This window comes from Bos grunniens, chromosome 4 (genome assembly GCF_055505025.1).
Source record: "Bos grunniens cultivar Pamir isolate PY7600 chromosome 4, Bosgru_T2T1.0, whole genome shotgun sequence".
Lineage (NCBI taxonomy): Eukaryota > Metazoa > Chordata > Mammalia > Artiodactyla > Bovidae > Bos > Bos grunniens.
In genome coordinates, this window is record NC_141168.1 from 95,230,363 (window position 1) to 95,242,364 (window position 12,002).

General features: G+C 40.0%; 1 protein-coding gene across 11 annotated transcripts in view; it reads right to left on the minus strand.

Annotated features, from left to right (window-relative positions):
* LRRC72 (leucine rich repeat containing 72) overlaps positions 1–12,002 on the minus strand; it is an 80,768-nt gene that overhangs the window by 28,561 nt on the left and 40,205 nt on the right. For 10 of the 11 annotated variants that reach the window (XR_015162878.1, XR_015162877.1, XM_086397531.1 and 7 more), the window contains 2 exons: positions 843–924; positions 29–139 (listed from right to left, as the gene is read on the minus strand). Coding sequence is in view for 9 of the 11 variants with exons in the window: in XM_086397531.1 (XP_086253657.1) it covers positions 29–139; positions 843–924 (193 nt within the window). In the remaining 2 variants the exon portion in view is untranslated. The remainder of the gene's footprint in view (positions 1–28; positions 140–842; positions 925–12,002) is intronic. The other variant, XM_086397534.1, reaches the window with a different exon arrangement.

Genomic DNA, 12,002 nt, shown 5'->3' on the forward strand with positions numbered 1-12,002 from the left:
TATGGACATTTAAAGTGCAGATTAATACTTAGGGTCTTCAGATTTAGCATTCCCTTTAACTCTTTTACTGTTGCGTCAAGGTTTATTAACTCATTGTGATGTAGCAGGAGTATATGCAGTGAAGGCAAATAGTGCAGGCCTGAAAAAAATAAAATATTTGTGTAAGATTTAAAACATTTTTTTAAATGAATAAAAATGTTTTGTACTACTCATGATAATAGTATACAAGTACTTTAATACCTGGCTTGTAATTATCAGTTTAGAGATTGTTGCAGATATAAAATTAACTCAGAGTGAAACACAGATTTGACTGGGAAAAAATATAACCAGTAAAAACATTTAAGATTATTTATGAAGTCATTATTTTTATTAATGCTCCCAAACATTAAAAAATTTGCTTCCACAATATCTAGTTTGTGTCCAATGATGCAGTAGAATGGCAAAATTTTTATGTTAAAAAAAAAAAGATTCTTTAACATCTTGGATAAGACATTTGATAATATTGAGCTAAAACCATAATCAAACAGCACATCTTAAATGAAATATACATAAGAACATTAAAAATTAAGTTTCTATCATATATTTTCAATGGAAATGTTAAAACAGAGTTTTCCACACCATTAGCAATACCATGCATGTATATGTGCTAAATTGCTTCAGTGATGTCTAACTCTTTGTACTGTAGCTCTTATGGACTGCAGTTCACCAGGCTTCTCTGTCCATGGGATTCTACAGGCAACAATATTGGAGTGGGTTGCCATGTCCTCCTCAGCAATACCATAGTTGAAAGTTATTATTTAATTGAAAATCTTTTCAATTAAAAGAGAAAATTTAAGACATACCTTCAATATCAAATATTGCATTGTTGTTTAGATATAATTCTGCCAGACAATAGTTTCTGGTTAGAAATGTTATTCCATGGAGCTGAAAATGAGAGTTAGAGAACAATATACTTACTACAAAAACTATACATAATTATATGCACATATATAAATTTAGTTAAGAGCTAACATTTGGTGTTTTTATTAATTATCTGCAACTTCTTGCCTGGGCTACTGAATTGCCTTTGAAGGTACATGTGATAAAAAGAGTGTGTGCCCACAGGACTGGAAAAGGTCAGTTTTCATTCCAATCCCAAATAAAGGCAATGCCAAAGAATGTTCAAACTACCACACAATTGCACTCATCTCACACGCTAGCAAAGTAATGCTCAAAATTCTCCAAGCCAGGCTTCAACAGTACATGAACTGTGAAATTCCAGATGGTCAAGCTGGATTTAGAAAGGGCAGAGGAACCAAAGATCAAATTGCTAACATCTGTTGGATCATCGAAAAAGCAAGAGAGTTCCAGAAAAGCATTTGCTTCTGCTTTATTGACTATGCCAAAGCCTTTGACTGTGTGGATCACAACAAACTGTGGAAAATTCTGAAAGAGATGGGAATACCAGACCACCTGACCTGCCCCCTGAGAAATCTGTATGCAGGTCAAGAAGCAACAGTTAGAACTGGACGTGGAACTACAGACTGGTTCCAAATCAGGAAAGGAGTACATCAAGGCTGTATATTGTCACCCTGCCTATTTAACTTATATGCAGAGTACATCATCAGAAATGCTGGACTGGATGAAGCACCGGCCAGAATCAAGATTGCAGGGAAAAATATCAATAACCTCAGATATGCAGATGACACCACCCTTATGGCAGAAAGCAAAGAACTAAAGACCCCCTTGATGAAAGTGAAAGAGGAGAATGAAAAGGTTGGCTTAAAACTCAACATTCAGTAAACTAAGATCATGGCATCTGGTCCTCAGTTCATGGCAAATAGATAGGGAAACTATGGAAATAGTGAGAGACTTTATTCTTTTGGCTCCAAAATCACTACAGATGATGACTATAGCCATGAAATTAAAAGACACTTGCTCCTTAGAAGAAAAGCTATGACCAACCTAGACAGCATATTAAAAAACAGAGACGTTACTTGGCCAACAAAGGTCTGTCTAGTCAAAGCTATGGTTTTTCCAGTAGTCATATATGGATGTGAGAGTTGGACTATAAAGAAAGCTGAGTGCCGAAGAGTTGATGCTTTTGAATTGTGGTGTTGGAGAAGACTCTTGAGAGCCCCTTGGATGGCAAGGAGAGCCAAACAGTCCATCCTAAAGGAGAACAGTCCTGAATATTCATTGGAAGGACTGATGTTGAAGCTGAAACTCCAATACTTTGGCCATCTGATAGTAAGAACTGACTTCTTGGAAAAGACCCTAATGCTGGGAAAGATTGAAGGCAGGAGGAGAAGGGGATGACAGAGGATGAGATGGTTGGATGGCATCACTGATGTGATGGACATGAGTTTGAGCAAGCTCTGGAAGGTGGTGAGGGACAGGGAAGCCTAGCATGCTGCAGTCCATGGGGCTGCAAAGAGTCAGACACGACTGAGAGACTGAACTGAACTAGCTGACTTAGTACAAACTTTTCTTACCACATCCCCTCTCAACTGTGTGGTTTTCAAAGCTTCTGGAATCTGGTCCAGCCCTTTGTTTCGACAACCTTTCCTGTTGTTCTGCTCCATGTCATAGCACTGGATTTGGCTCCATATATCCACTGATTCACCACCACATATTACTGAGTGGCTATTATGTGCCAAGGGCTCCCTCCCCAGATAATGCTAAGCCGTTTCTGCATCTGTGTATGAGTCATGGTTTCTCTTTGCCTGAATGGCTTTTCTTCCTGGTACATTTCTGATTATTCTCAAGGATCTGCCCTGCTGGCAATGCCTCTCCCACCATCCCTGAGCAGGCTGCCACAACACGTTTCCACTGCTCCAGAGATTCACTGAGACAGTTCTTTGATCTCTTTGCATCTCAGTGCTGTCTTCTTGCTTTGTTTTGACCCACATTTTGTTTCTCTAAACTTCCACATGCTCCAGGACTTTGAGTCAGATTTCCTGAGAGATAGTTTAGTTCAGTAGTTAAATGCTCTACATGCCACCCACCCGCCCTTCCGCTGAGGTATACCTTCCCCCTCTCACCACTGTTCCCCCTCCCCCAAGAAGGCCTAATTCTGAATTCTCTTTTTTATACCCCAGTCTATGAGCCATCTCCTCTTCTCGGGCTCTCTGTCGTTCATGTCAACAGATCTCAGTTGAACCAAGGACTCTGTAATCTGCATACATTCAGGAGATCAGACCCAGGGCTAACAGCTCAACTGGCCACCATTTCCAAGAAGCAGACAAGATACAGCACAATCCTCTTACTTTACAGCTCATCTTTCTTTAATAAGTCCTTTCCTGATAACTCCGAATCCCATGAACCTTCCTTTTCTTGACCACATCCAACACTTTCTTAGACTTGTGCAATTACTTGATCACTGGTTTTGTGTCTTCCTTAAGGAAAGAAACCATGTTTCTTCAGTCTCTGATCCTTCCCATCTCTCCATTCTCCTAACTACACGGTGAAGTGCGATCTTACTTTCAAGATGAGATTAGAAATTTCGTGTGCTATATGAATTGGAAATAGTCAAAAGCACTCTTGATAATTCCTCTAATGAACCATTAGGGTATGTAATAGGAGTATTTAACTCTGATCTGAATTCAGAAATGTTTGTTACCCTGCAAGGAGAATCCCACTACTTTAAAGAAAAATATTGATTTTATAACCCTGATAAAATTTGACAGATTTGAGTTATGAGGATGAGATATGGTAGAGTCACAGGGTGGGGCAGATAAGTTCTAAAAGCAGTGCTTAAGTTAAATGTGAACAATGCTCACTTTACAGCTTAATACAGGATGTAGCAGGGAGAAGAATCTCATGAAACAGTTTTGATCAAGTGCTTACTGGTTTATATATACAGAAATAAGTGCTCATGATTGTAAATTAGTTTTATATGTTTATTAAAATCTATCACGGGAAATACTGTCATCAGTTAAATAAAACTGTTTTAACTTTTGATGGATTGATTTAGGTAGACAGATGCCAACTTATCTGACTTAGTGAGGATTTATTAGAAATTTTACTCATGCCCTCTCATAACTCAGAAAAGCTATTTTAGACTTATATTCTGTTTGAAAATGGGTTTCCTTAGCAAATTTAATTTTTTCTTATACTTGCAACAGTCCCAAATTATGAATCTATAAAATGCACATGTTCTGCTCAACCTCATTTTCTCTCAGTCTTATCTGTACCTAATTACATCAGCACTTGTGAAGGAGAAACACTAGTAATTTCACTTCAGCTTTTTGAAAGGAGCCAAGTTTGTGCCAAGTAGGAGAGACCATTGACACAGCAAGGGGTGGGTCCCAGTTGCTTCCTATCCCTTCCACTCTTCCTGCTAACCTCCTGACAGCCACTCATTACCTTTTTGTCTTTCCCCTCACCAATCCCTAATCTAATGATAGCCACACTTAACATCAGCATGGAAAGAGAACACCAGGGCAAATCATGACTTTTTCTTCTCTTTTTTTTTCCCCAGTTGCCTGCCCAACATTGACAGAACATTACTAGTTAGTTGAGGTCTTAATTTCTCTTGCATTATGCATTAACACAAGAATACTAATAAACTCAAACCATTTAATCTTGATTATAGAATAATAATTTTCTCAAGAGCGTTAACATCTCTGAATCATGATTATTGGAATTTTAAGATTGCACTACTTGTTGGGATGAAATGATTTGGGGGAAATGGAGTGAAAGGAGATAAAGCCAGATCATGAGGACCTTGGGGAACTATTAAAAGATTTTGTACAGAGAAGTGTTATTTACCAGTTTTATTTTGGAAAGAAAATGGCAGGAAAGAGTACTGTTTAGGAGAGACAGTAATGACAAGAGATTAACAAAAATGGTGTTATGCTAATTCAAAAGAATATATGGATCCCAGAGTACAGTAATGACCATGGAAGAAGATCAAAGTAGAGGAAATTGAGAGATAGTTCCAAGGTAAAATTCACAGGACCTTATAGACATTGCAAGGTACCAAGTTGCTGAAGTTAAGATCCAGAAATGGGAGTTGAAAGACTTGCTGATTATTTTGACACTCAGACCATTGTTAAAGTAAAACATTATTACAATTTTCCACTTAGAAAAATCTACACTACCAATTTTAAGGATTGCCATAAAATTTATATTAGAATGTGACATTTCACAAATTATATCAAAACCTCAGATATGCAGATGATACCACTCTAATGGCAGAAAGTAAAGAGGAACTAGAGAGCCTCTTGATGATAGTGAAAAAGGGGAGTGAAAAAGCTGGCTTAAAACTCATCATTCAAAAAACTATGATCATGGGATCCAATCCTATCATGGCAAATAAATGGGGAAAAAGTGGAAACAGTGACAGATTTGGGGTTCCAAAATTACCACGGATAGTGACTGCAGCCATGAAATTAAAAGACGCTTGCTCCTTGGAAGAAAAGATATGATAAACCTAGACAGCATATTCAGAAGCCGAGACATCACTTTGCCGACAAAGGCCCACATGGTCATAGTTTTTCCAGTAGTCATGTACAGATGTGATAGATGGACCATGAAGAAGGCTGAGCACTTGAAAAGACTCTTGAAAGTCTTTTGGACAGCAAGAATATCCAACCAGTCAATCCTAAAGGAAATCAGTCCTGAATATTCATTGGTAGGACTAATGCTGAAGCTCCAATATTTTGGCCATCTGATGTGAAGAGCCAGCTCATTGGAAAAGATTCTGATGCTGGGAAAGATTAAGGGCAAGAGGAGAAGGGAGAGACAGAGGCTGAGATGGTTGGATGGCATCACTCATCATGATTAAGTGGACATAAGTTTGAGCGAACTCCAGGAGATAGTGAAGGACAGGGAAGCCTGGCATACTGCAGTCCATGGAGTGGCGAAGAGTCACATGTGACTTAGTGATTAAACAAGACCAACATATCTTAGCTCAGGGTTTGGCACATAGCAAGTGGTCAATAAACAATAGCTGCTATTATTTACTCCCTAACCATTATTACTTTTGATAGAGTGGAGAGCACTTACATTTAAGATAAAGCTCTTATGGGTAAGCACTGATGTACTAGTGGGGAAATTTTTAGGCCAGCATGATTTTAAAGTTAAGGAGGCATACTTTTAGGGCAGGATTTCTCAACCTTTACAACTATTGACATTTGAGGCCAGATAAATTTTTGTTGGGGTTGGTGGAATTGCTCTGTGGATTGTAGTATGGTTGGCAGCATCCCTAACCTCTATCTGCTAGAAGTCAGTAGCATACACACCCCAGCTGTGAAAACAGAAAATGTTTCCAGACATTGCCACATATTCCCCTTTTATATGTGAGGTGGGAGAGGGGTTGAGAAGTCATTCCTGATTGGGAATTACTGATTTAGACTCAAGGGAAAAGTCATATCTTTTAAACATTTATCATGACCCAGGAACTAAGCTAGATGTTTTCACCAACGTCATCTGACTCTTACAGTAGACCATGGTATTTGTTTTATTTCTTTTTTTACTTAGGAGGAAACTGAGGCTTAGAGAAGCTAAACAGTTTCTCAAGATAATAGAGCAAGGGTTCAAATCCAAGACTGCCTGATTCTCAGATCAAAAGTTGGCATATAGTGCATCATGTGGTTCATTAAATTGGGGGAATTTCTATATAAACCATCCAGAAGACATTCAGTTCAGTTCAGTTCAGTCACTCAGTTGTGTCTGACTCTTTGCGACCCCATGAATCGCAGCACACCAGGCCTCCCTGTCCATCACCAACTCCCGGAGTTCACTCAGACTCACGTCCATCGAGTCAGTGATGCCATCCAGTCATCTCATCCTCTGTCGTTCCCTTCTCCACCTGCCCCCAATCCCTCCAAGCATCAGAGTCTTTTCCAATGAGTCAACTCTTCGCATGAGGTGGCCAAAGTACTGGAGTTTCAGCTTTAGCATCATTCTTTCCAAAGAAATCCCAGGGCTGATCTCCTTCAGAATGGACTGGTTGGATCTCCTTGCAGTCCAAGGGACTCTCAAGAGTCTTCTCCAACACCACAGTTCAAAAGCATCAATTCTTCAGTGCTCAGCTCTCTTCACAGTCCAACTCTCACATCCATACACGACCACAGGAAAAACCATAGCCTTGACTAGACGAACCTTTGTTGCCAAAGTAATGTCTCTGCTTTTGAATATGCTATCTAAGTTGGTCATATCTTTCCTTTCAAGGAGTAAGCATCTTTTAATTTCATGGCTACAGTCACCATCTGCAGTGATTTTGGAGCCCCAAAAAATAAAGTCTGACACTGTTTCCCCATCTATTTCCCATGAAGTGATGGGACCAGATGCCATGATCTTAGTTTTCTGAATATTGAGCTTTAAGCCAACTTTTTCACTCTCCTCTTTCATTTTCATCAAGAGGCTTTTGAGTTCCTCTTCACTTTCTGCCATAAGGGTGGTGTCATCTGCATATCTGAAGTTATTGATATTTCTTCCTTAACTTGAATATAATTTCAAATAATGGAAAATATTATTAGTTTGAGTAATGGAAAATATGGAGTAATAAAAAATATTCCACAATTATTTTTTTCTACTATATCAGCAATAACCAAAAAACATGCTTAAAATATACCCCAAAATATTTGGCATCAAATGAGAAAAAAGAAGAGAACTATAATAATCTCGAGATATATACACATATGGCAAAGTACAAATGTCTTCTGCTGCTGCTAAGTCACTTCAGTCGTGTCCGACTCTGTGCAACCCCATAGACGGCAGCCCACCAGGCTCCTCCATCCATGGGAGTTTCCAGGCAAGAGTACTGGAGTGGGGTGCCATTGCCTTCTATGAATGTCTTCTGAAGATACATATATATGTGATATTTACATAGATATATGGGCTTCCCAGGTGGCATTAATGGTTAAAAAAAAAACCTGCCTGCCAACACAGGAGACATAAGAGATGTGGGTTTGATACCGGGGTAGGGAAGATCCCCTGGAGGAGGGTATGGCAACTCACTCCAGTATTCTTGCCTGGAGAACCCCATGAACAGAAGAGCGTGGTGAGAAATAGTCCATGGGGTCACAAAGAGTCGGACATGACAGAGGCAATTTAGCATGCATGCACAAATAAGATTACCTTATTTAAGCAATAAGACAGACACAGAGAGGTTGAGTAACTTGTTCACAGGGCTACACAGCTAGTATATAGAGGAACTGAAGCTTGGCCCAGACTCCAGTGTCCTTGCTGGGAACCACTGAACTTTATTACCACCCAGGGTAGGAAGCTGAGCTGTGAAGCTCATTCCCAGATGCAGCTTGAGTCACTGGCTTGACTAGTCCCATCCATCTGATCTAATCTTGAATCTCAAGGGATCTGGGTTTCTCTCAAAAATTGCTCCAGTCTGGTTGCCACTATCTTAGGCTAACTTTGGGTCCCAGGCACTGTCCTCTCATGTCTCCAACCCTTAGGAAGTTTTTCTCCAGTTTTATCAATGACTTTCCAGCAGAAACTAGACAGATGCATCTGATTGCCAGTCAGCCCAAACTAAAAGAACCACCCAACATTGGTGTGAAGCAAAGTAATATGCAAGTAAATGCACTTGCTCTTGGTTTCCTCCACGTTGCTTTTCAGCATTCCTTTTTCCTGGCATCCTCTTACCCCTGAACACCCCGCTTCAAGCCCTTTCAACATGCTTTAGAGTCCCATTTCTGCAGATTGGTAGGTAGGGGTAAACTGCTATATTGTTGATAAGGCTTAAGATAGCCATCCCAAAGGTGTTTCTTCTAAATTATTTTGTTCACTACTTTACCCCTTTCTCTTAGAACACTGTCTGCTAGCAGTCGCTGCTGCTCCTGTTAGTCACAAAGTCGTGTCTGACTCTTTTGTAACACCATGGGCTGTAGTGTGCCAGGCTCCTCTGTCCATGGGATTCTCCAGGCAAGAATACTGGAATGGGTTGCCATTTCCTTCTCCAGGGGATTGTCCTGACCCAGGGATCAAACCCATGTCTCCTGCATTGCAGGTGGATTCTTTACAGCTGAGTCATCAGGGAAGTCCTGCTATTTCTTTTCAATTAGAGGATTATGATCGATGACTCTCTAATTGCTGACTTTCAGGTCAGTCTGAATAGGTATTGTGCTCTGAGAAGATTTCCGAGTGTCTCTCGAATTATGTTCCATAATAGCTCCCTAGGATACAGCTTGTAAAATCAGTTTTAGAGACTATGTTCACTAAATCTGAATAATGCCATCAATATAAAGAGTGTCTTCAAAAAACATCTATTGTTGTAAAACAAGATCACAGACTTGGAAGGAAACTTAAGAATTATGCACATGATTGCTGGTGAGGAAAATGACTTCTGGTTAAAAGTTCATATTATAAACACAGATTTAATTTTTTCCAGCCAAATATTTATCTAAAATGACAATAAAATAATTGTTTCAAAAGATGTATGTTCATAAAGAGAGGGAGAACAGAAAATCAGACCATAGCAATATGGTTTTGGGAAGTATATGATCTAGGGGTAATAGAATTAATAGAAACAAGAAATTCAGATTCTAAACCAGAAAACAACCTTATATTTATACCACAAAATTCTAAAAAGGCTCAAAGACTGGATGTGAGGATAAAGAGGAGAGGAGTAACTGAACAGAGAAATTCTATTTCTTAATAATGTTTCCAGTATAACCATATGGCAACTGGACTTCTCCCCTACCACCTCAAAAGACTAGAGATTCATTCCCTGGGTGGAATGAGGGACTCTTTTAAGGGAACTCTTTTAAGACAAGAGTTCCTGGTCAAGTAGCCGCTAGACAGATGTAAAGACAGAGGTTCCCACTGAAAACTGAGATTAAGGGAATGTATGTACACTATATGTTGAGGGTTCCCAGACCTCTTTTCCCAGCTTGGCTCTCAGAATGTGGGCAGCCAGATCTTTATAGTTTAATGCTGCTATATATAAAGATAATATAATAATAACATTTAGAGGGGTAAAAGAGCCCTGGGAAATTAAAAACATGAATGTAGTCTAAAATGTAATAAAAGAGTTGGAAGAGAATGCTGAAGAAATTCTCAGAAAGTAGAGCAATCTGACCAAAAAAATAGAAAATGGAGAAAATAAAAGAAAATTAGAGAGCCAGTTCAGTAGTTCAACATTTGTGTAGGAGTTCCAGAAAGAGAATGGTGGACATAAAAGAGAAAGAAATCAACAATACACTCCAAGAAAAATTCCCCAAATGGAAAGATATGAGTTTCTTGACTGTAATTTCCCCAAGCTCATCACAATGGTTGAAAACAGACCTGTACCAAAGCACATCACTGTAACATGTCAGAACACTGTCCTTCAGACAGAACACATGTGCTCACATGTGCACACACACACATCATATTCAAGGATCAGGGATCAGAACGAAGAATGGCTTCATACTCCTCAAAAGTTACGCTGAAAAAATACAGAACAGTGGAGTGATGCCTTATCTCTAACTTAGAATTCTACCAACCCAATGAGCCAAAATATCTGTCCAAATATGAACACCGAATATACACAATTGCAGGCATACACAATCTTAAAAAAAAATTACCACATGGAACATTTTCTCACAAAGCCGCTGGAGAATGCAGTTCAGAAAAATGTAAGACACACAATACAAGAAATAAGAGGGGGCAAAGGGAGTCCCTGGTATGGCTATGAAGGGTGATTAAAATTGTGCACAGAGGGATACCGGGCAGAAGTCCAGAGTGGAGCACGTCAGAAGGCTCTGGGCATACTTCTTCAAGAAATAAAAGCTACGGAATGATTCATTGAATAGATTTGGTCAACTGGGAGAGAATTTGGGTTGAATAAGTAATAGTAACTAACAAAAAGTATATTCGTTTGTTTGGGTTGCATAACAAATATCACAGACTGGGTGTCGTAAACAACAGAAATTTATTTCCTCATAGCTCTGGAGGCTAGAAGTCCAAGATCAAGGTGCTGGCAAGACTGGTTACATTTTGAGGCCTCTCTCGTTGACTTGTACATGGCCCCTTCTGATACCTTCATGTGACTTTCTATCTGTATGCAATGTCTATTCTCCCTCTCTTTCTCTCTCTCTTTCTCTCTCTCCTCCTCCTCGTCTCTTTCTCCCTCTCTCTTCCCCTTTGACCCTCTCCCTCCTCCCTTCCATTTTCACTCTTACTCTTGCTCTCTCTCTCCTCTCCCTCTCTATCCTAATCTCCTCTTCTATGATGACATCAGTCACACTGGATTAGGGCCCACCCTAATGTCCCCATCTTAACTTCATTTCCTCTATATAAAAGTCCTAGTAGCTACCCTAGTCAGAGAAGGCAATGGCAACCCACTCCGGTGTTCTTGCCTGGAAAATCCCATGGACGGAGGAGCCTAGTGGGCTGCAGTCCATGGGGTTGCTAAGAGTCGGACACAACTGAGCCACTTCACTTTCACTTTTCACTTTTCACTTTCATGCATTGGAGGAGGAAATGGCAACCCACTCCAGCTTTCTTGCCTGGAGAATCCCAGGGATGGCGGGGCCTGGAGGGCTGCCATCTATGGGGTCGCACAGAGTCGGACATGACTGAAGCGACTTATTAGCAGCAGCAGCTTCCCTAGTAGCTCAGTTGGTTAAGAATCTGCCTGCAACGTGGGAGACCCAGGTTCAATCCCTGGGTCAAGAAGATCGCCTGGAGAAAGAAATGGCAATCCACTCCAGTACTCTCGCCTGGAGAATTCCATGGACAGAGGAGCCTGGCGGGCTACAGTCCATGGGATCGCAGAATCAGACACGACTATGTGACTTTCACTTTCATAAAGGCCCTATATCCAAATACAGTCCCATTCTGAGACAGTGGGGTCTAAGACTTCAACATATAAATTTTGGGGCAGGGAAACAATTCAACCCAGAACAAAAAACTACTTAACAAATCAAAGGAAAATAAAATCCAGGCAAGTAGAGGAAATCCAATAAAGGGAAAGTAGCTAGACCTTAACACATGGCTTAACTCTGAAGAGCATGGGTTGTCATAATAACATACCCAGTGAATATTGATTTAACCAAAATCACAATACTGCCACA